General features: G+C 51.2%; 1 protein-coding gene across 1 annotated transcript in view; it reads left to right on the plus strand.

The window, feature by feature from the left end:
- The window catches only part of GALNT17 (polypeptide N-acetylgalactosaminyltransferase 17), a 210,257-nt gene extending 184,090 nt beyond the window's left edge, over positions 1 to 26,167 (plus strand). Inside the window, exons 7-11 of the mRNA XM_038157887.1 lie at positions 11,584 to 11,769; positions 14,798 to 14,935; positions 16,450 to 16,545; positions 21,610 to 21,777; positions 23,475 to 26,167. Coding sequence (XP_038013815.1) covers positions 11,584 to 11,769; positions 14,798 to 14,935; positions 16,450 to 16,545; positions 21,610 to 21,777; positions 23,475 to 23,603 — 717 coding nt within the window. The 3' untranslated portion in view covers positions 23,604 to 26,167. The remainder of the gene's footprint in view (positions 1 to 11,583; positions 11,770 to 14,797; positions 14,936 to 16,449; positions 16,546 to 21,609; positions 21,778 to 23,474) is intronic.
- Positions 26,168 to 26,346: the final 179 nt, after the last annotated feature.

Raw genomic sequence — 26,346 nt, forward strand, 5'->3', positions numbered from 1 at the left:
ATCCAAGGTGTTACAGCAGTCCAGGGTCGTGGGTGACAGTGCCTGCACCTACAGCTGTCAGCTCCAGCTGCAGACAAGCCTGAAGACCCTTTAGTTTTGGTTACATTGCATTATGTACTTTTCTTTGCTGAGCATCTTAATACAGAAGAACCAATCTATAACTTAACTTTTACCTATAGCCTATCATAACTACTGTCATTACCATATTATGGTCATTACTATCCAACCACATGAGTTAGTACATTAAAGTTTAAGCTTAAAGTTATTTTTCAGTTTTCTTGCAGTGGGAAATTCTTAGACCTTTTTTCTCCTTGCCACATTGGCATGTTTGTTTGCCTGTGGTATCTTTCTGCTTTTTCTAAGACTATTTCTGCCTGGTAAAAACATCTTTTTTGTTTGTGGTCAACATATCCTTTTCTCTAAATCATAAAACCTCCTTCCAGCTTGACTTAACCTTTGCTTTCTTAGTTGTCCAGTAAGACTGACTCAGCAATTGTCAATTTACACATCTATTGTTCTTCTGTATCAAAACTTGCTTCCATCTCTATTTCACTCTCAGGTTCTGCACTCAGAGATCTTTCTGCCAAGCACAACTATCTGTGAGACTTCCTTGTCAAACTTTCATCCTTCCCAACAACAGCCCTCCCCAGGTCCTTTCTGGGGTCAGCACAAAGCTGCTGCTGCTCTGCTGAGACAGAGGAGGCTGAAACCCTGGGAAAGACCCTGGGAGTTGTGCTGCTGGGCTCAGGGAGGGCAGGAATTAACATCCAAACAAGGCTTAGAACCAGATCAGACTGAGTGTTAATGCCATTAATAATAAAAATGGGATTCAGCTCTGGTTTTAATCAGTTCTGTGCAGAACAAGAGGAAAAAAACCTTTTTGAATCAGATACATTTTTGCTTCCAGCCTTTCTAAATCAGTCTCTGGGCTGTTCCCTGGCTGTGCTGGTGGAAAGGTTGCATTTCTGGCTGCTGTGAGAAGTTCAGGGTCTCAGGAATCAGTGGCCACTCACCCAAAGTTTGTCTCCACCAAGGAAAGGCTGTAGGTTTTGTTAAACCAACATCTCACAGTGAGCACAGGCCCTGGCCACTCACCATGAACATCTGGGGAGGACAGAGAGAGTCCAGATGGCCACCAAGGTCTTGGAGTGTTCCATGGACAGATCACCCTGAATGCTGCTCCCAAATTTCCCATCAGAACTCCATCTCAGAGTTCCTGAGATCTCCAACTCTGTCCTGCTGGGAGATGTTTCAGGAGATGGCCACACTTGAAGAAGCTGCTGGTGCCACCAGGATGGGAGCAGCAGCAGTTAGGAGGTCATTAATGCTGAGAGCCTGTGCTCAGGGCTTTTCCAGGGATTTACAGGAATTTTAACATCCTTTTTGGGAGCTCTGTGACAGTCACTTATCAGGGAGTTTGCTGATGGCACTTTCAGAGCCACAGAGATTTCTCAGGCTTTAAACTTCCATACTCTAAACTTTCCTGCTTCAAAGTGTTTGTTATTTCCAAGGACACGATGGCTCCACTGGAGAGAGGGTTTTAACTCTGCCAGGGAAAACAAGCAGATGGTGGAGAGAGTGGCAGAATCATGGCAGAGCTCCTGGTCTCCAACCATCTGGTTTGGAGCTTGGCTGGCCATTTCCATCCTGCAGCTGGGCAGTGGCAGGAACAGCCCAGGGATACAAATCTGCCCTGCAGAAATGGGCACATCCTGGTGCCCCTCCCTAATGAGGGGTCCCAAATCCTGCTGGCCCTGCCTGGCATCGCTGCAGGGAGAGCTGGTGGCAGCAAAGTGTCCCTGGGGCTTGGCAACACACAAAAGCAGGTTTGGTGCTGGCTCTCCCTGACTCTGCTGACACCAGCTCTGGGCATGCCCTCCTGTCTGACCCACAGGCAGCTGGATGGGATTCACAGTGTTCAGGGCTCTGTCACAGCAAGGAGCTGGAGCTGCTGCAGGAGCCCAGAGGAGGCTCCAGGATGAGCAGAGGGATGGAGCAGCTCTGCTGGGAGGAAAGGCTGGGACAGCTGGGAATGTTCACCTGGAGGAGAGAAGGCTCTGGGATGAACTTGTTGCAACATTCAAATGCCTGAAGGGGCTCCAGGAGAGCTGGAGAGGGACTGGGGACAAGGGATGGGGGGGACAGGACACAGGGAATGGCTTCCCACTGCCAGAGGGCAGGGATGGATGGGATATTGGGAAGGAATTGCTCCCTGTGAGGGTGGGCAGGCCCTGGCACAGGGTGCCCAGAGCAGCTGGGGCTGCCCCTGGATCCCTGGCAGTGCCCAAGGCCAGGCTGGACAGGGCTTGGAGCAGCCTGGGACAGGGGAAGGTGTCCCTGCCCAGGGCAGAGGTGTGGTACAAGGTGAGGGATCATAATGTGGCTTTGAGCACAAGCAAAAAGCAAAATACTTTGTGTGTGTCCCTGTGTGTCCCTGCGTGTCCCTGCATGTCCCTGTGTGTCCCTGCTCAGTCACATCACCCAGTCCCCACACACAAACCCTGCCTCTGCCCCTCCCTCTGCATTTTCCTGCTCTGAACTCGGGAGCTGCTCTTTTGACAAACTCCTTGAGCAGTTTTCCAGCAGGATGACAGAGTCACAGTCAATCCATGCAGGAACATCCATGGTGGAGCTTTACTCCCTCCCAGCCCCTCCCCATCAGGAGTGCTGGGATATCTGTAATTGCAGCTCACAGAGCAGTGGGATGTGCTGGAGTCTCAAGGGCTGGAAGCAGCTCCATGGAGCTGGGTGCTGTCAGGAGCTGCTCCATCCCTCAGCTGTCTCTCTCTGCATCAATAATTCTGTTCCAGAACCACCTCTCATGGTTCCAGTGCTCCCTGGCACCTTCCCCCTCCTCCTGCCACTCCCCACATGGAATCTGTTTGGCTGAAGAACCAGCTGTAGATCGTTTCCTCCAAAGGCTCTTTGTGCATGAAAAATAGATCAAAATCCTGGGGAGCAATTTATGCTGGTTTATTTTTACAGCTCTGACAGAAATGGTAATAGGAAAATGAGATCAAGATGCTTTTGGTACATTACTGGCAATAAAATAATAAAAAAAGAGCAACCTCCAAGCAGATCAGGGTCAGATCCTGCAGGTAATTTCTGTGCTGGGAGTGCACAAAGCCCAGCGTGTTCAGCTCCTTCTCAGGGCCTCCAGGTATTGTGGATGCTGTTTTTGAGGCACTTGTCTTTTATGAGTCTGTAATAATCTTTGCATTATGCTATTACAACATAATCAGGTCCTTGTCACGCTGCCAAGGCTGAGCAGATAACATCAGAGCACTGAGGAATTTCAGCTCTAAACTCATTAGGAAGAGCCAGATTTGTTCCACGATAGCTCCAAACCTCTCTGGAGCTCTGTGCTCTGCAGGGATGTGCTCTCAGCCAGATGGGGGCTCAGGAGGCAGATTTGGGCTCCAGCAGAGCCTGGCAGTTCAGCTGGGGAGCTGGGAGAAAGTGTCTCTCCAAGATAGGATTTAAAAATACTCTGCTCTTCTTTCTGAAAAAATTAACTTCTGGGAGCACTAAAATGACAAAGCTGCAGTGGCTGTGGGTGCTGTGGCTGCAGAAATCCAGCTATCACTCCTGCTGCCCAGGGAAGTGAAATGCAGTTTTCCAGCAGTTTTCCCAGCCACAGGGATGTGGGCATTTGTCATTCCAGAGGACCCTCCCCATGCTGGGCTTTGGGATTGCCATCTTTGAAATGCAGCTTCCCACCAAGCTTCTGATGGATCTTATCTGATGGATCTTACCAAATTCCTTTTGGTCCCAGCAAACAGCACACAAGGACCTGAGCTGTGCCTGAGGCCTCGAAGAACAAAGGTTGGTGACAAGCTGGAGGCTTTTAGAGCTCAACCTCTACTTTTACTGATCTAAGGCTTCCAATAAAGTTCTACCAGAGGAGCAGAATGGGGAGAGCTGAGCAGCAGAGGCACACTGCCAAGAGTGCAGGGATAACCCTTAAGGAGTCCTGACAGGCAATAAAGGATGCTGGGCTTTGGGACTGCCATCTTTGAAATGCAGCTTCCCACCAAGCTTCTGATGGATCTTATCAGGTGATGAGGTCAGATCAATCCCTTCTGCAGGCAGCAGTGATGGCTGGTTAGAGCAGGTTGGGTTGCATTTGTTGGAGAAGCACAGCACAGATTTTTCCTTGGAAAAGCCTGCAGGGTGAGCAAAGTCCACTGCAGTGGGTGGGAGTGCTCCTCCTGGAGAATCCCTGTTCTGCATGGATGGGAATCCTGCTTTATTCTGACCTCTCAATATGTCAGATGCTCAATTGTTCATGTTGCTTGAGGATGAAAAGTGGTTATTACCCATTCTTGCTGCAGGTTAGGGGTTGTGGAGTGCCTCTGATTCCACTCTCCTTTGGCATTTTTAGTTGCCATTACAAAAGGAATTAATTAGGAAAGGTTGGACATTGAGACACTGGAAAATTTGGACATTTCTGTTATTGGTTTGGCACAAGATAGACAGGAACCTGTCCAAAGTGTATCATCCATGAGGATAAAACAGGAGAAAAGGAGAGCCAAAGAAGAAAAATAATTAACTTTTTAATATGTGTTCTAACCCTGTCCTCCAGCTTCCATTCTCTGCTGCAGTGGATGTGGGCTGGGATGGGCAGGTCCATTTGTAAATCCCATTTTAGGGAGATGGCTCATGGATACTGGGCCTGATCTGGCTGCTTCTGATCCTCCCTGAAAGGTTTTCTGTGGCCTCAGGACAGCGGAAAGAAATCCACAGGTGCAGCAGTGAAATTGTTTTTCCTGTTCCATCTGCAGGATGTGGAGTCTCCCAGAGTTCTCCCTGCAGGTGTCCAGGGTAATTCCCCCGTTGTTCAGGGTGGAGCTGTGCAGGGATTTCCTGCAGGATGCTCAGCTGGGTCCATCCAGGGCTGCTGTCTCTGCCAGGGATGTGCCACAGGGTTTGATCCTTGTGCTTGGAAATGTTTCTGCATCCCCTGGCTCTGGCTGAGGGGCTGGGTGGGACCTTGCTGAGCCTCAGAGGGGCACAGTCACTGCCTTGGACCAACCCCACACCCCCAGGCCTGATGTGATCTGTGGAAATCCACATTTTCCTCTTCCTGGAGTGCTCATCCACTGCAGAGATCAAGAGTTCCAGAGTTCCCAAAGGCTCCAGAGTTCCAGAGTTCCCAAAGGCAGCTGATTTCCCTCCCCTTGTTCCCCTCTGTGTGTGGTTTCCCTGCTCCCCTTCATGTGCCCCCACTGCTAAACTCTGCTGGGGTGGTGACAGGAGCCAGAGGCAATCCCAGAGCCTGGAGGAGCACTCCAGTGCTGATTTAGGATCCAACATCCATTTCTGTGTAAATATATCCATGAAAAATGCCAAATAGCAGCCAGCCTGCTGGGTGTGAGGGTTATGGAATGGGATTGTCACCCACCAGCTGATGATGGGAGGTGTTTATCTCCCAAAACTGGGGTTGAACAGGCTGGCTGGGGCAGGGGTGTCCCACTGCTGCATTCCACAAGCCTTGTGCCAGGGAAGCAAAGGGAGCACAGAGGTTTGGGGAGCAGCTTCTGCATCCCATTCCTGGCAGCAAGAGCTTGGCTTGGGCACCTCCTCCCCTGGTGTCCTGTGGGGATGTGGGATGGGCATGGCCCAGGTGGCAACAGGAGGGATGGGAATGTGGGAATGTGGCTGTGCATGTTGTTTGCTCCCACAAAAGCAATAATTTGGAGAGATAAAATCTCTCAGAACTTCACAGGAGAAATTATTCTCTCTTTGCCTTTTCTGCTGTTTCTGGGTTTGATTGTTTAGCCCTTTGTGCTGGTACATTCTCAATGATTCCAGCTGCCCAGTAATTGTCTCTTCCCCTTAACTTTGGAAGTTACTTTTCAAAGGAGAGAGGGGAGCAAAGATAAGGCAAAGCTGCTAAATGGGAAATCTATGGCTAATTAGGGCAGGGGGTTGCTAATCACCTTAGAAATGAAGTTATTAGCTGAAAAGCGTGGAGTGGGTGGAATGAAAGTTAGGGAAGGGTGCTCCCCCATTTCCTTCTGTCACAATGCATTGAGAGATTCAAAGTTTCCCTTGCAGACATGTCCTGACACCATTAGATGTTGTCTCTTTGCATTAACTGCAGAGCTCGAGCTGGTCCAGGGTGGATTTCAGTCTGAATAGTTAAAATTTGGCCAAGCTCTGAGCAAACAAAGGCAGGGCTTCATGGGAGCTGCCAGTGCTCCTCATGGATGTCACACCATGCTCCGGCCAGGACACCATGGCCAGGATCCAGGATGGTCACTGTCCTCACTGTTTTCTGAGCCTCCCCACCTTCACAGCCAGGAATTCCTTCCCCATATCCCATCCATCCCTGCCCTCTGTCATTTTTAAGCCATTCCCTGTGTCCTGTCCTGCCATCCTTTGTCCCAGTCCCTCTCCAGCTCTCCTGGAGCCTCGTCAGGCACTGGGAGGAGCTTTGAGGTCTCTGCAGCGCCTTCTCTTCTCCAGGTGAGCACCCCCAGCTCTGCCAGAGCACTGGAAAAGCAATTTTCCCTTTGCAGCTGAGGCCTGGCAGCTGGCACAGGAGCTGCTGGTGCTGGTGGGAGCTGCCTGTGCCCAGGGAGGCACCTGGGCATCCCCTGGGGCTCTGCTGCCCCATGGCATCACTGCTGAGCCCTGTCCCAGCTGGGCTAGCCCTGGCAGGCTCTGAGGTCCCACCTGTGTCACAAACTCTCTCACACCCACAGCAGCTCTGTCTGTGCTGCCAGAGGGTGGCTGGGAGCCAAAGCTGCCTCATCCCATCCCTGGAGCACAGCCTGTCACAGGGACACCTCATGGTAACCAAAGTTTGCCTCCCACAGGGAATCAGGAATTTGGAGAAGGCCTCTTAGTCCAACCATTCCCCAGCACTGCCAAGGCCACCACTGAGCCTGTCCCCAAGTGCCACATCCACGTGGGTTTTGAACATTTTCAAGGGCATTGACTTCAGGGGTGGTGATTCCACCACTGCCCTGGGCAGCCTGTTCTGACAACCCTTTCAGGGAGGAAGTTTTCCCAATGTCCACCCTAAGCCTCCCCTGGCAGGAGCTGAAGCCCTTCCTTCTTGTCCTGTCACTTATCAGCTGGGAGAAGAGACTGACCCTCACCTGTCTCAAAACTTGTCTGGGTTTGAACAGACAGGTGTGTGCTAAGGAAGGCAGGAGCCTCCCCTGAAATGAAAAATCTAACCCTCCTCCCTCTGAATTATTATAATTTTGAAATTAAGGGGCTCTCAGGCAAATATGTGGGAATAGGAATAACAGGTCTTTATTACAAAAATTAAAAATACAAATGCAATAGTACAAACACAAAAAAAAAAAAAAACAACAACAAAACAACACTGCCAGAGTGAGAACAGGCCCTGACCCCCTGTGGGTCAGGGGGGTGGCAGCAGTGCCATTCCATGGTGGCTCAGCCCTCCTGCAGTGCCAGCTGTGCTTCTGCTGGAGCAGGGATCCTGCACAAGGGGGGAGTTTTCCTCTGCAGCTCCAGGGCTGCTGGAGATGGGCCTGCTCTTCCTCTGGCAATGCAGGGCAGCAGAAAGCTGCTCCTCTGGGAATGCAGGGGGCAAAGGCTGCTGTGCTGTTCCAGGCTCAGATTGGATCCAGGCAGGAATGCTTGGCTCCTGCCCTGGGCAGAGCATCTCCCCATGGGATGATGGAATTGGATCAGCCATGCAGGGACACTCAGTGGCCATGGACAGCAGAGATCTCCTGGAGGGAGGATTGGCTGTGGGAGAGAGAAAGAAAAAACTGCCCCATGACCAGCAGAGAACTGCCCCAGCTCTGACAGATGGGGACAGAGCACACACCCCCAGCCACATCTTGTAGCCAAAGACAAAACTCCTTTCAGAGAAGGTAGAAAACAAGAAGATCTCCCTGAGGCTCCTTCTTTCATGTGCCAAAGCTCCTGGGAAGCAGATTTAACAGTGCAGTGTCAGCTCTGCTTGGACATTTCACTCCCCAAGACAAGTCACTGCTTTTCCATGCTGAATCCTTAGGACTGTCACATTTTCCTTGGAAAAGAATTTCAAGTGTATTCCCCAGCAGCTTTCTGCAAAACACATCAAAGATCTCCAGGTGATGGATTTGTTTTCTGTTTGTTTCTCTGGGATTCCTTCCCTAGAGTTTGGTGTTAACTGGTTATTTATAAATCCCAGCATTTCCCATGGTTTGATTCATCCTGTGTGTGGATTGATGGAGATGTTTTTGACTCACCCTCATTTTCTGAGGGGACTGGGTCTATTTTTAGTTCTGTATCACTTCATGGGTGAATGAGTGGCAATTTAATTGTTGTGTGGGAATGGGAATGTCAGACAACAGGGAAAGCTGGAGCCTGGCTCATCGTATTTAACCTGCTGAGTTACTGTACCCTGAGCCTCTGAGCATGGCTTTGTGTGAGAGGGACACTTTCCAAGGGATGGAGTGACAGGACACAGGGAATGGCTCCCACTGCCAGAGGGCAGGGGTGGATGGGATATTGGGAATTAGGAATTGTTCCCTGGGAGGGTGGGCAGGCCCTGGCACAGGGTGCCCAGAGCAGCTGGGGCTGCCCCTGGATCCCTGGCAGTGCCCAAGGCCAGGCTGGACACTGGGGCTGGGAGCAGCCTGGGACAGTGGAAGGTGTCCCTGCCATGGCAGGGGTGGCACTGGATGGGCTTTGAGGTCCCTTCCAATCCAAACCACTCTGGGACTCTGTGATTCCATGAAAAATCTGTGAAAAACACGTTCACTGTCCTGTGAAAATGTAAAAAGTGTAATAAGGGAAACAAGGACCACAGAGCAAAGGTTGTTAAGGCCAGGTGCATCTTGGCACTCAGCCAAGACCACCCTGTTATCTTCATGGATACCCCTTAAATACCATTTAATTGCATCAGCTCATTGCATATTCATAAAGCCTTATGCACAGTAAACTTTTCCCCAAACCAGTTCATGTGTTCCAAGAATTGTTTAGCATGGCTCCTCCTTGGGTCTGCCTTTTCAGAGCATGCACATTCCTTGGTTGTGCTTTTAGTCCTTTTTTATCATCACCTTCAGCTTTGGCCCTGGCCCACACTGCCTTCAGACAGTGAGTGCCGATGGCTGGCAGATCTGTACAGGTGTCCTCATCCTGTGTTCACTGGATGTCATCCCATCCCAGCTGGCACTTGAACACAAGCACACTGATATCAGCTGTTGCACTGCCATGGCTAAGCTTAATTAACAACAGAATTAAAAACCATATCTTTATAACAAAGTTACTTTAACATCACACTTATACAATCCATTTTAACATTTGCCAGAAGCCAATATTATAATGTGTATCTGTAACGAATCCAGTAGCATTCCTTAGCAGGAACCTGCTCTGGGCTTTGCTGGGATCAGTGGCTGCTCAGCCGGGACACAAAAGGCTCCCAAGGACCCTCCTGCCCTCCAGGCTGGATGCCATGGGGTGAAGTCAGGGCTGGCACATCAGGGAAGGTGCCTGCCCTCCTGCTGGGGGGTTGGGATGCACCAGGCTCTTCTGGCTGTGTCCTGTGGGCAGCAGGAGAAGGAATTCTGTGCCCTTGAGCCGTGGCAAGGGCCGAGGCCTTGCTCTGAGCTCGTGGGGCTCTCGGGTTGCAGCTCCCTGGGCACCTCTTCACCTGCATTTTGGGTGCAGCAGGGGCAGAAATTCCTCGTGGGGCCACGTGGGAACAAACAACTCCTTCCTGGGACAGAGATTCCAGTGTGACTTGGCCATTCCTGGCTCACAGCTCTCTTTGCTCCAGTTGTTCCCAGCAGAAATATTTATAAATACTTTATGAAAACAGGAGTTTTAAAAATTTATAATGACAGTTCAGGCTCTGTTTAGGAGGTAGATGTATGGCCTTTCCTTGGATAATTCCTGAATTAAGTTTGTACTGATCTCTCTGGACCAGGCTGTGGATGTGCCCTTTGCTCAGTGCCCAGCTCTCTGCCTCACCCAGGTTATTCCAATGTGGGGATTTCCAGGTGGTTTGTACAGATATTCCTGAAATGTAAGGAAGCTGACATGAATTATTTAACTGAAGCTCAGAAGGGTAACAGTGCAATGGTGTGACTCGGGGCGGGCTGCTGGAAAATCACAGTAATGATGATTTTAGTAGTTTCAAAATAATCATTCTGATTTTAAATCAGGACAAAACCTAACAAATCCCAAAAAGTACAAAACCAGGAGGTGCTGGGGATCACTCTGGACTGGAAGATTTATTCAGTGTAGTGGTTGAGCCCAGCAGCCTTGGGAGCACCTAAGGGCAGAGCTCATTCCTCTATTTCACCAGGAGGCTGATAAATTAAAGAACTGAGCAGGCAAGAAACACAGGCAGTTTCTACCTTAGGAATATTCCTTTAAAAATAGATCTGCTTTTCTGTGGGGTTGCCTGGTCCAGCTCTGATTTGCTTTGCCTGTGGCCTGTGCAAACCTTGAGTGGACCTTGTTGAGTTGGCTGGGGTGGGAGGAGGAGGGGAGGGCCAGGGAGGGACAGGCAGGTCCCTATCTGAGAGATCAGCTCTGAATCCACTCTGGGGCATGAAATTGTCTTTAAAGTGTTCTGAAAGGTCAGGGGACAGAGCAGGAGTGCAGTGGGATTTTTCTGCAGGTTTATGCAGCAGCTGATACAGATACAACAGGCTCAGGTGTTTTGTTGTGCAGCAATCCAGGAGGGAACAGCGTGAGGAGCAGCGGTATCCCGAGGGAAGGTGTCCCCTCGCTGTGCCACCCCCCTCTGCTGTCACCTGGGCATGTGCCCACACTGGAGGGCTCAGAGCCACCCCTGGGAGGTGACACCAGGCACTGCTCCAGGCTGGGGACTCCTGGTGCTGCTGGAAGGGGCAATCCAGCAGGCTCCATGAAAATTAGGGCCCACAGGTGGGAGGGAAGGTGGTGAGCCTGGGAGGGATCTCAGAAACACTGGGTGTTCCAATAATTGTGCAGAATGATGGTGCAGAGGAGCCTGCTTGGAACGTGGCTTTGGAGTGATTGCCCAGGGCCTGGAGTCCTGTCTGGAAGCTAAATAGCTTCTTGCTGGTGACAAACAGGCAGGGAAGAAGGCAGGTATGGCAAGTCTTCCTGCAAATCCCCTATGTGGGAGATCAAAAGAGGATCTTACAAGATTTTATTAACTTGTAAACTGTGATTTAAGGGAATTTGAAGCATCATGTGAAAGAACAATAATGAACAAACATTTTCAAGTGGGAGAAATCTGTCCCTGCCATATGTTTCAGTGATTCATCCCTTCTGCAGGAGGGGATCTTGGAATTGTTTGATCTATTCCAGTCACTAATGCTTTTTATTTGGAGGGAAATGTAGCACTGGATCCTTCACCGGGTGAGGAAGAGACCTGATCCCGCTAAAGCTTTGGGCACAGGTGAATCCAAGGGTGGTTTGGCTTGGAAGGGACATAAAGATCCTGCAGTTCCAACCCCACAAATGTCCCCTGTGTGTGTCAGTGCTGGGCAGGGGCCACACCTGGCCGTGGGCTCTGCTGCCAGGATGAGGCACGCTGCCGGATAACGAGGAGTGCTCGGAGCTCCTTTCTCTCACTGGTGCTGCCCGTGCTGAGGGGCTGTGGCTGTGTTGCAGGTGTGGCTGTGTGGGGGCAGCATGGAGGTGCTGCCCTGCTCCAGGGTGGCCCACATCGAGCGCAAGAAGAAGCCCTACAACAACAACATCGGCTTCTACACCAAGCGCAACGCGCTGCGCGTGGCCGAGGTCTGGATGGACGACTACAAATGGCACGTCTACATCGCCTGGAACCTGCCTCTGGAGGTACAGCCTGCCCTCGAGGGCACCTGCTGCTTAAAACCTGAATCCTGGAGCAGTTCCTGTCCCTAAGCTCAGCCTTAACCCCCCGGGTGTCAGCCCCAGCAGAGCTCCCTCGGCTTTGAGGGAGAGGCTCCAAGAGCTGCGGGCTGTGCAGGGATTCCTGCTGTTCCCACAGCCTTTCTTGTGTGGTTCTTAGAATTAAACCTGGGCTGTGGTGTTTATCTCCCCCCTGAGTGTTTACCCAGCATGAAGGGATGTCCTGACACTGCTCTGCAGGTGGAGCCTGTCTGCAGACAGATTATTGATGGCAGTCAGCACTGTTAGTGCCTCAGGTTTACTCCTGTGTCACTTCGAGCCCAGCTCGGGTTCCCAGCTCATGGCCACTGATCCCTCCCAGAGCTCCCCAGGGGTTGGGACTGTTTGTGTTCCCAGTGCTGGAAAGTTTTAAGGTAAAGGCTTGGAGGTTGGTGGCTCACAGAAGGGATTCCCTTCCTCTTAAACCTTCTCCTTAAAGAGCTTTGGTGGCTCCTTTGATTTCTGCCCAGAAATGGTCAGGTTTTCATGGATCTGACACATTAACTTTGGTGTAAATCCTGCCACCTCACAGCTTGGTGAATCTTTGGAAAACCATGAGGTGCCGTCAGGTGAGGGTGTCCAGGGACACGTCCTGCACAGGGGTCACTCCCTGCCCTTCTGGGAAAGCTCCACAGGCTCCAGGAGGGATTTCTGCAGGTCCAAGGTGGCTGCTGGGGCTCTGCCCTCCCTGCAGGCTGTCTGATCTTGGAAGCCAAGAGCAGCTTGTGGTTCCTGGCTCCAAACTCTGCCTGGAGCAGCCCTGGCAGGATCAATGCCCATTCCTGCACTGGCACTGCCAGGGGGGAGCAGGGAGGTGGGCAGGGGGAGGCAGCAATGCCCCTGGGTCATGGGTGGATGAGCAGGTGAACGGGCACTGGGGGCTGCCCAGTTTCCCTGGGAGGTCAGACTGGTGCCACGAGTGTCCAGCCCCCCTGGGTGCAGTTACTTCCAGGCACCCCTTGGTGCTAAAAATGAACACAAAATATTCCTGCTTGGCCAAGGCTCAAAGAGCTGCCGAGTCCTGGAGCTGCTGAGGGAGCACCCCCAGCTGGTGTCTGCTGCAGGCCTCTGGGAGAACAGGGAAGCACAAAAACCTGAGCTGCTGCTGCTGCAGCTTGCTGAGCACAGGTTACGTCTGGGGGCTGCTGGCATTGGGAGGCACAGCAGTCACAGCTTTGTGCTGCACTGGGGAACAGCCTGGGAAGGGCCAGGAGATGCAGGTTTGTGGTCCTGGGGGTGGGGGGAATACAGGAATAGAGATGGAAAGGAAAGCTGCTTTCCCAGGGAGCTGCAGGAGGGCTCTGGCTCTGACAGGCTCCACTCCAGGGCCTGGGAGAGGGGGAGCTGCCTCCAGGACTGAGGGAACTTGGGGATCTTAAAAAGAGGCTTCAAGATCCAAATGCTTATGGGCGGGGATCAGAAATCCTGATCCTTGGGCTGATTCCTTTTTAGAGGTGAGGCGTCATGCTCCTGCTCAGGAACAGATTGAGAGCATTGCAGAAGGGATTCAAATCCATCCCGTGGAGCTTGGAAAAGGCAGCATCACATGGATCAGCACTGGGGGTGGGAGCAGGCCTGGGTGACCCAAAATCTACTTGAGATTTTTATCTAGGTCTCCCCACTAGGTCTGGGCTCCCCAAAATCCATTTGAGATTTTATACTGGTCTTTCCCCAGTCAAATCAAGATTTAATTTGAGGGAAGCCTTGTTGGGTGGGGGAGGTTTTATGGCTATGCACTGGATTATTTTGTGATGCCAAGGCAAAGCCCTGCCCTGCCCATCCCAGGTGCTGCCTGACTGCTCTGAGCCCCATCTCACCCACTCAGATCTCAGCCTGTCCTGCCTCTCTCCACTGAATCATCTTTATTTTTACCTCTCAGCTACCAGGGGCACATTGAAACGGTGTCTCTTCTAAAGCAGAGTGAATAATTCATTAGGAGATCATTACAAGCATTGTAATGGAAAATTGCTTTCCCAGTTGTGTTTAATGATCTCTGGGAAAGACGAGAGCAGGAGCTGGACCAGAGTGGGAGCCCAGGCAGGTGCAGGAAGAAGGGGCTGCTGTGTGCCTGCCTTTGGCTTCCCTGCTGCATTGGCCCCCAGATCCCATGGTGGAACAAAGGGGGCAGCTCTCCAGCCCTGCTCCCAGCTCCTGCTGGGTTGTTGCTCGGGGCCAGCTGTGTCTGCAGAGCAGTGGGCTTCTGCCGTGTCTCCAGGGAGACCATTCCACCCTGGAACTGCCCAAATTGCCAAGAGCTTTTGCTGAGGTTCAGCCTCAGCTTTTCTTCTCATGCAATTTTTATCCTTTATTCTCAGCTGTCTGCCTCTGCTATATTTGAATCTTGAGCCTTTCTCTCTTTCCTTCATTCTTTTTCCATTTATTTTACACCTTTTACTCCTCCCTTCCTCTGGGCTGTGTCTCAGTGGGGTCAGGGAAGGGTTTGGTGCTCAGTGCCCAGCCAGGGTTTGCATTTCTATCTTTTAAATCCTGATATCCACTTGCTGCTAAACCTGTGCCTCAGAACCCAAGCAGGAGGAGAAATCTTTTAAAAATACCTTGTTTAAAAATACAGATCAGTCTTTGTCAGATGGATCCAAACCCTAGAGAACTGGGAGAAGACTCCCCAGTTTCACTGCACTTCCCAACCTTCCTCCAAACCTTTTCTTCTCCCTTCTGCTCCTCTTTTGCGAATTATACCTGAGGGCCTGTCCAGCATCAGCCCATGGCCATTGCAAGGGGCCTCAAAACCCAGCAGAGAAGTTGGTGTCCCCCTCTGGAAGCCACATCTTCCTTCTGGTGGTTTCAGCCCCTGACACACATCCCAGAATTCCTGGAATTACTCAGCCACGGGCAGTTCCCAGGCAGTTTGAAAGATCTCAAAGCTCAGGGAAATACTTTCATTGTACCTTTTTTTGGAAGTCTGACCATTCAGTGATGTCCTGTTGTTGTTTTTCAGAATCCAGGGATTGACATTGGGGATGTTTCTGAGAGGAAAGCCTTGAGGAAGAGCCTGAAGTGTAAAAATTTCCAGTGGTACCTGGACCATGTTTATCCAGAAATGAGGAGATACAACAACACCATTGCTTATGGAGAGGTAATTTAGTCCCTTAGCTCAGCCTGCTAATATTTACACTCCCTGATGAGCAACAGCCTCAAAGGAGAGGAGTCTGAATCAAAACTAACTTTTCCTGTGTAATTATCTAAATTTGCATAAATCTGCTCCCAGTTTCTTCTAAAAACCAGTTTAGGGATTTGTTGCTGATCTTTGAAAACTGTATAAAGTAAAAGATGTTAATACATCATTTAGTGAATTGACAGAAATGATCCATATTTCCCATTGACTCCATGGATTAAGCAGCTGTATTTGTATTTTTAATACACAGGCATCTTCTAAAACGCTGTGACTTGAACTCAGCCTAATTCCTGACAAGGTCTCTGGAGGATTCAGTGCCTTGTCACAACAGCTTAAGGACAAGATAAAATAAGGGGACTTAATTCAATCTCTGCTGGCTTTGAAACCATTCTGGGAATATAGAAAGAGTCATTTATGGGAACTAATAACAAATACTCTGCTGCAATGGAATTGATGGAGTGGTGGCACTTGGAGTAGGCTCCTCGAAGCCTGGGCATCCCAGATGAGTTATTCATTTTTATTCATCTTAGGAAAGATTTGTTATCAAAGTTACTTAAGGCCTTCAAGCTAAAACCTCCCAAAAAATTCTACTTTCATAGAAAATGAAATTTCAGAATGGTTTGGGGTGGAAAAGAGCCCAGCTGGAACAAGGATGTGATGATTCCAAGGTGATTCTTGTTCGAGTTGGGCTTTTTTCCCTGCCTTGTTGAACACTCTGAGATTTCACTGAAATCTGAGGGGCTCTGCATTGATTTCTGGCAAACTAAACCTAGGTTTGTCCCCACCCCCCATGACCAAACACAGAGCCAGCTGTGGCCAGGGATGCTGCTCCTTGGAATGGGGATTATGATACAAAACAAGTCATCATTAGCCTTGGATTTAAAGAATGGTTTAGTGCTCTGGAAGTTTTCTTTGCCTGATTGTTCCTGGTGATACAGCAGTGAGAGCTAGAGAGGGTAAAGAGGGCTGAGCATCCATTTCCTGCTTCTCTCTGATAAGAGAGGGCCTTAACTCTGCCCCCTTTATGCCTTAACTCTGCCCCTTTTTGTGCCATAATTCTGCCCTTTTCCTGCCATAATTCTGCCATTCTTTGTGCCTTATCTCTGCCTTTTTCTGCCATAGCTCTGCCCCTTCTCTGCCATAACTCTGCCCCTTCTGTGCCATAACTCTGCCCTTTTTCTGCCATAGCTCTGCCCCTTCTGTGCCATAACTCTGCCCCTTCTGTGCCATAACTCTGCCCTTTTTCTGCCATAACTCTGCCCCTTCTGTGCCATAACTCTGCCCTTTTTCTGCCATAACTCTGCCCCTTCTGTGCCATAACTCTGCCTCTTCTGTGCCATAACTCTGCCCCTTCTGTGCCATAACTCTGCCCCTTCTGTGCCATAACTCTGCCCTTTTTCTGCCATAACTCTGCCTCTTCTGTGCCATAACTCTGCCCTTTTTCTGCCATAACTCTGCCCCTTTTTCCCTCCCAGCTGCGGAACAACAAGGCCAAGGACGTGTGCCTGGACCAGGGCCCGCAGGAGAACCACACAGCAATACTGTACCCGTGCCATGGCTGGGGCCCACAGGTGAGGCTGGCACTGCCACGGCCAGGTGGCACCACCGGGGACAGGCTGGAGCTGTGGCCTTTGCTCTGCAGTGTTAAAAACACCTCGGGTATCACAGGGGGTTTTCCCAGCTGCTCCTGCAGTATTTTCTGGATTCCCATCATCCTGCCAGAGCTGCAAGGAAAAGCCTTGAAGGAAATTGGAAACCTTTGTAAATTGAAAATGTTGGAAAGTTGAGATTTTTTTGCAATTTGAAACAAAAAAAAAGAAAGAAATTTGTAGTTTAAGATAAAATCTTCCAGACAAAGGTAAATAACAATAATCATGGACACAATGTGAGAGTTTCCTTCCCAAGGCCAGGTTGGATGGGAGTTGGATGGAAGGCTGGAATAAGAGGATCTTTAAGGTCCCTTCCAACCCAACCCATTGTGGGATTACTTCTCTTCCACCAGCAGAATAAACCCAGACTAATGGGGTAAAGAAAACAATTAGTGCTCTGCTAATGAGCCATTTCAGCTTGGCTAGAATTCGTTTTCCAGCACTTCTTTTGCCTCTCCAAAAGTTTTGGAGCATCTGGGGCCCAGCAGGCTCGAGGAGGTTCATTTTCAGCTAAAAAATGTGCAGTTCAAGGAATGGGAAAACATAAAAATCCTGTTCTCACTCCACAGTCACCCTGGACTAAGTGATCCCAGAGCTCACCTGAGCCAGAGCTGGGGACTGGAGGAGCTGGGAACCAGCTGTGGGGTGGAGGAAGTCCCACTTTGGGTTACCCTGGCCTTAAACAAAGATCAGTCCCTGGGGCTGGTGGAGTGCCTGCTAAACAGAACCTGCTCTTGCTCAAAAAGCCCCATTTTTCTCTTAAATGGCACCAACTGCCTATTGCACTTTGTGGCTGAAAATCTGAGCCTCTAAGTGCATTATTGTGTGAGAAGCTGGATTGGGCTGCCATTGGCTGCTGACCCTGGCCTTTAGGGTGAATGGCTGAGAACAGGTTATTTATTTTTCCCTCGGTGTTATTGGGATTAAGCTTAACAACGTTTTCTTTCCCTACTTGAGTTCTGAAGTCAAATTTTGCTGGCTGCCTGGAGCTTGCCCATTTCCTCCTTCCTGGTCTTCCCTCTCCACAGTGTTCCTTCCCTCTTCAGCTGAGAGCCAGTTCTTGGCAGTTCCTTTGTTTCCTGATACATCCAATTAGTGAAACTCCTGGAAACTGCTGGTTTTAAGCAGCTATCAGCGAGTACAGAAGCTTTGAAATGGCTTTTGTGGCACCATGAAGGAAATTGGACTTTCCCTACAACTGTTTAATTAATGGGCTGCAGGTTGTAATTTATGGCTGGGAATGGAATTAGAAGTAATGAAAACTCTGGTTTGTATATATATATATATATGTTTAATTTTTATTTATTTGTATGTCTATGAAACCTCTCAATGAGCTGTTGAGCTCTTTTAGTGTTGCTCACATCCCAAAGCACACGTGGTGTCCTAAAATTCCCTCTTCTCTCCTTCATCCTGGGGCCCATCCGAGACATTCTGACGTGCCAGACATTCCTTATTTCAGAATAAATAAATTATTTCACTGCCAGCCTCGGCAGCAATGAGAGAGGGGCAGGTGTGGGCTCCCTGCTGGCACTGGCACATCCTGAGGACAGGGGGCCCGTGGTGCCTCCTGCTCCTGCCACACCAGGGTGCTGGGATCCTCTTTGAAGCCCTCCCTCTTCCTGAATCCAGTCCCAGCCCACCCCTCTGGCTGTGGGTCCCCAGCCCAGCTGGGACAGAGGGAATGTTGGTCTGCCGGGAGGGATTTGGGCCGTTTTGGACACTTTGTGTCCCATCCCCAGTTTCTGCTCTCTCCTGTGGCTGCCCGTGGATTTAAGCTCAGCCTGGATGCAGTTCAGGGCGGTGGCTCTGAATGCAGGTGAGATCTTGCCTTTACTCACTCATCCTTCACTGAGTAAAATTTGGGGGATTTTTCCCTTATTTTCCCTTCAGCTTTCTGTTCTCCCTGCTTCCATTCACTTCCAGGTCAAATCATTATGAGCTTCCATCATCATCCTTTTATCCTGTAATTATATTGAGGCTGCTGATGGATTTTTTTCCTGCTTGATGGCTTCATCTTTGAGGCAGTCCCTCATGGAAGCACCTTGCTGTAATGATGTATTACACTAATAATGCAGCCATAGCTCATTGCAGTGACACAGCTATGGTGATATATTAAGGTGATAGAAAGCACTATAATGCTATAAAACTTAAGATAATGTTCACCCAGCAGAGCATTTCATTTAATTATAGGATAAAATATGTTTTGCCCATTTAAGCAGGAGAAGTTGAGGACAAAGCCATCAATACTGAGCTCATGGGGGACACGGCAGGAGCAGGGGTGACGAAACAGCACCCTTTAATCAGATTAAATTGTGGTAAAAGGCAAATCCTGACCATTTTACTGATGGCTGCTAATTGATGTTCTGCTCAGAGCAGAAGGGAAGCTAAACAACCCGAAATTATTTTCCAATAGAGTCAATGAAGGTCATCAAGGCTTTTATTTCCCAGGTGCTGGGATGTCTAATTAACTTTCTGCCATCCCTAAGATGCAGCCAGCCAGAAATCACAACCACAGGAGATGGATTGGAGGTGCAGCTTTGCCAGGGGGATCAGCCCCAGCCCAGGAGTAGCTGAGGGAGCTGGGAAGGGGCTCAGCCTGGAGAAAAGGAGGCTCAGGGGGGCCCTTGTGGCTCTGCACAGCTCCTGACAGGAGGGGACAGCCGGGGGGGTCGGGCTGTGCTCCCAGGGAACAGGGACAGGAGGAGAGGGAACGGCCTCAGGCTGGGCCAGGGGAGCCTCAGGGTGGATTTGGGGGAAATTTCTTCATGGAAAGGGAGGTCAGGCACTGGAAGTAGAGTCTCCATCTCTGGAGGTGCCCGGGGAAGACATGGATGTGGCACTCAGTGCTCTGGGCTGGGGACAAGGTGGGCATCAGGCACAGCTGGGACTCGATGGGCTGGAGGGATTTTCCAACCCCAGTGATCATGGGATTGCCCCCAGGAACAGCTGAAGGTGGGGAGGTGGCCAGGTGCAGTTTCCTGGATGAGGTTTCATGGAAGGATGTTCCAGGGGCTGGGGCTGTCAGTCAGTGCCTCTGCCTGGGGATGTGGCTTTGGGCCACTTAAACTGGTGAAGGGGTTAAAGGCCTCTGAAATGCTTGGCTTGGGAATAGTTTTAAACTGTTTTCCTGTGGTCCTTTATCTTGGTCTTTCCCTTGTTTCTTGTCCTGTCCCAGGCTGCGTTGGGGCCCCTGGCTCAATCTGGAGAGGAGCAGAATAACAAAAGAGGAAATAGGGCTTGGAATTAACTCTCCTGTGACCAGAGGCTGGGAGAAGAGCTGGGGGTGCTCACCTGGAGAGGAGAAGGCTCCAGGGAGAGCTCAGAGCCCCTGCCAGTGTCTGAAGGGGCTCCAGGAGAGCTGGAGAGGGACTGGGGACCAGGAGACAGGACACAGGGAATGGCTCCCACTGCCAGAGGGCAGGGATGGATGGGATATTGGGAATTAGGAATTGTTCCCTGGGAGGGTGGGCAGGCCCTGGCACAGGGTGCCCAGAGCAGCTGGGGCTGCCCCTGGATCCCTGGCAGTGCCCAAGGCCAGGCTGGACATTGGGAGCAGTCTGGGACAGTGGAAGGTGTCCCTGCCCATGGCAGGGGTGGCACTGGAGGGGCTTTGAGGTCCCTTCCAAGCCAGACTATTCCATGGTTCTGTGATCAGGGTTTGGGCTGCTCCTGACCCCTCCCATGGGGAGCACCTGGTGAATGAACATCAGGGAGATGTGAGGAGCTCAGGGCCTGCTCTGATACACAACATTTTCACTGCAGGGGTAACTCCAGCCTCACCTGCAAGCAGAGCCAGGCCCACCAAGGGAGCTGGGCACCCTGACTGGATCTGAGTCTGCAGTCCAACCCTGTTACACTGTTTTAACTTGATTTCCAGTGTTTAATTATTACAGCCCAGATAACCCAAACTCCCAGTGGGATTTACTGCCTCTTCCCTGGCATCTGGGTCACAGATATGCTCAGTTAATTAACGCGCTGAATCCTCCTTATTTGTCTGCTGGATAATGGCCTGATTCATAATTTAAATAAGCAGCTGTGGAGATCTTTCCCTTGAACTATAAAAGGCAGGACACTGGCGTTCCTTTCTCCTCACTCCAGAATTTAAATGTGTTTAGGGAAATATTGTGGTGGCATTCCTTGAAATGGAGGAGTCCTTTGTGTGCCTGGTGTCCCCAGGGGCACCACCCCTGCCCGCTGCTCCCATCCTGCCTCCCCTGGCAGCCCCCGGCAGCCCTGGGCAGTTGGATCCCGTGGGAATGGCCGGGGTAGCTGCAATCCTGGGCCTTTCCCGAGGGCAGGTCCAGGCCCCCATCCCAGATCTGGCTCCTCTGGCTGGTGCTGCTGCCTGGTTGGAGCCCTGGAGGCTGTGCCAGGCACCCAGAGGCACCAGCCCAGCCAAGGCTGGCTCACCCAGCAGGGCAGCCAGGCCAGCTGGCTCCAGCCGGAGTCCAGGGAAAACCATCCCTTGCCCCATTCCACAGCATTCCAGGAGGCGGCAGGAGTCTGCTCCAGGAGGGGTTTAAGGCTTGGAATTATTCCTACCCCTTCCTGTGTCTCAGTTCCTCACCTGCATCTGGAAAAAGCCAAGCCCAAGCAGGGATAAAAGGCTGGAGAAAGTTGGGATTTATTCCTTCTCTGCTGGGATTTATTCCAGCTCTGTTTCCCTGTGCATCCCCACAGAATGTTTCCAGGGGCTCTGGGTTGTCCTGTCCCTCTGTGCTGATGCTCTGAGGTGCTGAGGGACTGGACTCCTTTGGAAAGGATGGAATATCAACCAGAGTTTTCTTCGTGTTCCTGGCAGAGTTCCTGGGGGAGATGGGCGTTTGTGGCTTTATTTCTACTGTGAGAGTCTCCCCCAGCTGATCCCAGCTGTGTGGGGCTGGCTCAGAACTGCTCTTCCCTCTGGCCAGCTCTCCAAGAGGTGCCACATTCCCTGCTGGAGCAGTCTGGGAGCATTTACTGACAGGGGATTTCTGCTTTCCCCAGCTGGCTCGATACACCAAGGAGGGCTTCCTGCACCTGGGGGCCCTGGGCACCACCACGCTGCTGCCCGACACGCGCTGCCTGGTGGACACGGGCAAGAGCCGCTTCCCGCAGCTGCTGGACTGTGACAAGGTCAAGAGCAGCCTCCACAAGCGCTGGAGCTTCATCCAGGTGTGTCTGGGGCTGCCCTCGGGGCTCCTCTGTATAGGAGAAGGTGACCCCCGACGAGGGGAGAAAACGACGCATCTGACTCCATTGATATCAGAAGGCTAACTCATGACTTCATGACACTATATTGTTCTATACTGTATTATTCTATACTGATTACACTACATCTGAACTGAATCTGCACACGCACTCAACCCATGCCTGTCAGCCAACAGCCCCGACACACACACCCCTGCATTCCACCGGTCAGTGAATCAAAACACTCACACCAGGAGCCAATCACCAATTCCCTTCAGGTGAACAATCTTCCACAACGCATTCCACTTGTGAGCAACAAGAGGACAGCAGCTGAGATAAGAATTGGTTTTTCTTTCTCTGAGGTTCCTCACTGCGATTCCCAGAAATATCCTTGGGAAGTTGTGCTTTGCTTTTCTCCGTGAAGAGAAAAGCCACACCTCTGCTGTGTCCCAAGCCCTGGCTGGGGCACAGCCCGTGGGATGGGGTGGGACAGAGGGGAAACTGTGCCATGGCAGAGTGAATTCCAGCTCCTGGGGCAGAGGGAGGAGGTTAAGAGGGATCAGGGCAGCATTTCAGGACAATTTCTAATCAAAGTTTTCCTTTCCGGTAGCAGAAAGGTGGATCTGGTTATGTGTGATCTGCCAATGACTTCCAGATTCCTTTGTTTCTTGTGGATGAAGAGTGAAATTCATTCACACTCTTTTGTCCCAAAGCAGAGTGTAAATAACTGTCCTGATTTGAACAGACAGGTGTCTGCTAAGGAAGGCAGGAGCTTCCCTTGAAATGAAAAATCTAACCCTCCTCCCTCTGAATTACTATAATTCTGAAATTAAGGGGCTCTCAGGCAAAGATATGGGAATAGGAATAACAGGTCTTTATTAGGGAAGAAAATTTTAAAAAATATAATAAAAAATGCAGTAATACAAAACAACATTGCCAGAGTGAGAACAGGCCCTGACCCCCTGTGGGTCAGGGGGGTGGCAGCAGTGCCATTCCATGGTGGCTCAGCCCTCCTGCAGTGCCAGCTGTGCTTCTGCTGGAGCAGGGATCCTGCACAAGGGGGGAGTTTTCCTCTGCAGCTCCAGGGCTGCTGGAGATGGGCCTGCTCTTCCTCTGGCAATGCAGGGCAGGAGAAAGCTGCTCCTCTGGGAATGCAGGGGGCAAAGGCTGCTGTGCTGTTCCAGGCTCAGATTGGATCCAGGCAGGAATGCTTGGCTCCTGCCCTGGGCAGAGCATCTCCCCATGGGATGCTGGAATTTGATCAGCCATGCAGGGACACTCAGTGGCCATGGACAGCAGAGATCTCCTGGAGGGAGGATTGGCTGTGGGAGAGAGAAAGAAAAAACTGCCCCATGACCAGCAGAGAACTGCCCCAGCTCTGACAGGTGGCAAACAGCATGCACACACACCTTGCAGCCCAGGGCAATGATACAGCATTTACAGAAGGGTCCCACTTCCCAGCAGCTGTGGGATTTAAAGGTTACAGGTGTCCCCTGAGTGCTGTCAGGGACAAGGGATGCTCACTGCCTTTATTTGGGGAATTATTTTATTGTTTGCATTGCCCTCCCACCCAGCTGAGTGCTCCTTCCAGCAGTGCCCAGGGCTGCCCTCCTGGTCCTGCTTTGCTTCCCAGGCAATTAATATCTTCATTTGTCCATCTTTCCCCATCTCCCTACCTGCAGAACGGAGCCATCCTGAACAAGGGCACGGGCCGGTGCCTGGAGGTGGAGAACAGGGGCATGGCTGGCATTGACCTGATCCTCCGCAGCTGCACTGGGCAGAGGTGGACAATTAAAAACTTCATCAAGTAGAGGCTGAAAGAGTCAGGGGAGTCTGACTTGAGCCACAGCCGATGGGACTGATCCGCCTGGACTCCTTTGGAAAGGATGGAATATCAACCAGAGTTTTCTTCGTGTTCCTGGCAGAGGACCTGGGGGAGATGGGCGTTTGTGGCTTTATTTCTACCGTGTGAGAGTCTCCCCCAGCTGATCCCAGCTGTGTGGGGCTGGCTCAGAACTGCTCTTCCCTCTGGCCAGCTCTCCAAGAGGTGCCACATTCCCTGCTGGAGCAGTCTGGGAGCATTTACTGACAGGGGATTTCTGCTTTCCCCCACAACTCCAAACTCTCCCAAAGGGCTGAGGAGGTTTGCACCACGACCCTGGACAGACCTGCCTGGCAAGTGTGGAAACTGAGGAGCTTGGGAGAGGAAAATGATCCCAAGGTCATCATCCCAAGGAGCCGAGTTTGAAGGATGTAGTGTTTTGCTGGGTCCTTGTTCCCTTTTCCATTTCCTGCCCCTGCATCCAGCAGCCTCTTCCCTGAGTTTTGGAGAAGCAAAACATGCCCCAGCAGCTCCCTGGGATCTTTCCAACCCTTAATCACAGAAGTTTCCCCAAACAATGCAGTGGAATAAACCCCCTGACCTCCTCTTGCCCCCTCTCCATCACCCACACACTGCTGGCCAAGCCAGCACCTCCCTCCGTGGAGAGCCCAAAGGGGTTCCCTTGGGAATGACCTGGGATCTCTGCCTGCCCTTCTGGGTGACAGCAGGAATGTTCTCTGAGGCTTGAGCACCCCTGTCCTGCCTGCTCAGGCCTGGCCAAGGTGCCCCAGAGTCACTGCAGCCCTTCCTGGGCTGTGGAAGGGACAGGGAGGGAGGCCAAGGCCCCAACAAATGGCAGCTTGGCTGAAATTCTTGGCCCTGAAGCCACTTCAGGCTTGTGGCTCTGGTGGAGAGATCTCACCTAATTTGTTTGTGGCTCACAGTAATCCTGGCTACCATATCTTGGCTGCCAAATCCACCTGGGAGTCCTCTGCTTGGGGCCCTGACGTGTGGCTGCCTGGAGAAGGGAAACGGGCTCCTGCAGAATTGCTGTACGTGGGTAGACACAGGCTTTGCTCAGCAGGGAGGAGAAACCAGCCCATCTCCTGTCCTTCTCCCAGAATAATCCTCTTTGTGGCTGCCCTCTGGCTAGGGTGCACTAAAATAGATTAATATATGAGATGGATGTGTAAATATGTTTCCCAAGCTGGGATGTGCACAGAGTCCTTTGCTGCAGAGCACTCATGCCTGTCTTCCATTTGCATCAGGATGAAGCTCCCTGGATGTTTAACGAGCTGAATTTCCAATGCCATGCAGCAGGTTTATAACTGATGTTTTAGTAATTTATTGAACAGAAGCAGATCTATTTCATTGTTCCTTCTACAGCAACTAGCATCACCTAGGACTGATTGTTCATTTAGGCTTTACAAGGCTCCCTCAACCACTGGGGCTGTCTCTGATTTTTCCCCTGCCTTCCTTAATGAAGTAAAACCTCTTAGTTGTCCTGACCTGCAGAGTAGAGAGTCAATGTAGAATTTTGCTCTCTTTTTCGCTGTTGCATCATCCCTTGTGTAATAAATTTGAGCACTTCCAAACCCGAAATGACCACAACTCCGTGGATGCATGAGCCAGCTCCCCCTGCCTTTGTTGCTGCCTTCTAAGAGAAGCAATTTCCTGGTGACTCCAGGACACCCTGAGGGCTTTGAGACCCCGCAGCTCCGGTCCAGCAGGTAAATGCCCTTAAAGTGAGCAAATATTGGAGGGAGAGACTGTGTGGGTCGGGATAGGCAGCCAGACAGCCGCTGGATGTTGCCTGTGCTGTAATTCAGCCCAGCTCGAGCCCTGCCAGTGCCCAGGGTGGCAGCAGCTGGCTTTTGTCACATGTCACAGTGGTGGGGTGAGGTCCCCAGCCCCGTCTGCTCCCGCAGCAGGGCTGGATGGGATGTGTGGCTGCTCCTGGGTTCCATCTGGCTGTGCTGAGCCCCTGGCCAGGAGGGCCTGCCTCTGTCCCAGTCCCTGCCTCTGTCCCAGTCCCTGCCTCTGTCCCAGTCCCTGCCTGTCCCTGGTCCCTCTGGGATGGCCGCGTGTCCCTGGTGCCACTGCGGTCCCCGTGCCAGGTGGCACAGAGACCTGGGGCAGGAGGATCCTGCTGCTGCTGAGCCCTGGGATCCTTTGGAATGTTCAGGCTCAGACCTGCCTTTCCTTCGTGCTCCAGAAGGAAAAGCAGCCCCTGAGCCAGCACAAGGAAGGGAAGGTGGAGATGAACCCTCGGCTCCAGGACCCTCAGCTGGGGCAGAGCCCCAGGGAGGTGTTGGCGCCTTCTCCCTGCTCCAGCTTCCAAACCACTGGAAACAGGAGCAAAATCAGGCTGAAAAGTGGGAATTTCCTCTGCTGTTCTGTCCTGACACCAATGGTGACTGCAGGGTGACCCCGGGAGAAATCTGTCTGAGATCTAGGTCTCGTTGTTGCATCTCGCTTATCTCTAATCATCTGTTAATTGCTTTAAGAAGTGATCTCCAAGTGATTATTATTAAATATCTGGTTTGAGCCTTGCCTCTTGAGTGATTTTCAAAAGATTCTCAGCTGGTGAGATACAGAGGCAGTCATTCCTCTGCGTTACTCAGTTAATAGAAAAGTGCTGCTGTTTTAATAAAGCTTCCATTTTTAAAAGAAATGGAAATGAAGGAGAGATCAAGAGAGATGGTGGGCACAGATTAACTCCCATCGAATCC

The sequence above is a fragment of the Motacilla alba genome, chromosome 19, assembly GCF_015832195.1.
Source record: "Motacilla alba alba isolate MOTALB_02 chromosome 19, Motacilla_alba_V1.0_pri, whole genome shotgun sequence".
NCBI classification, from domain to species: Eukaryota; Metazoa; Chordata; class Aves; order Passeriformes; family Motacillidae; genus Motacilla; species Motacilla alba.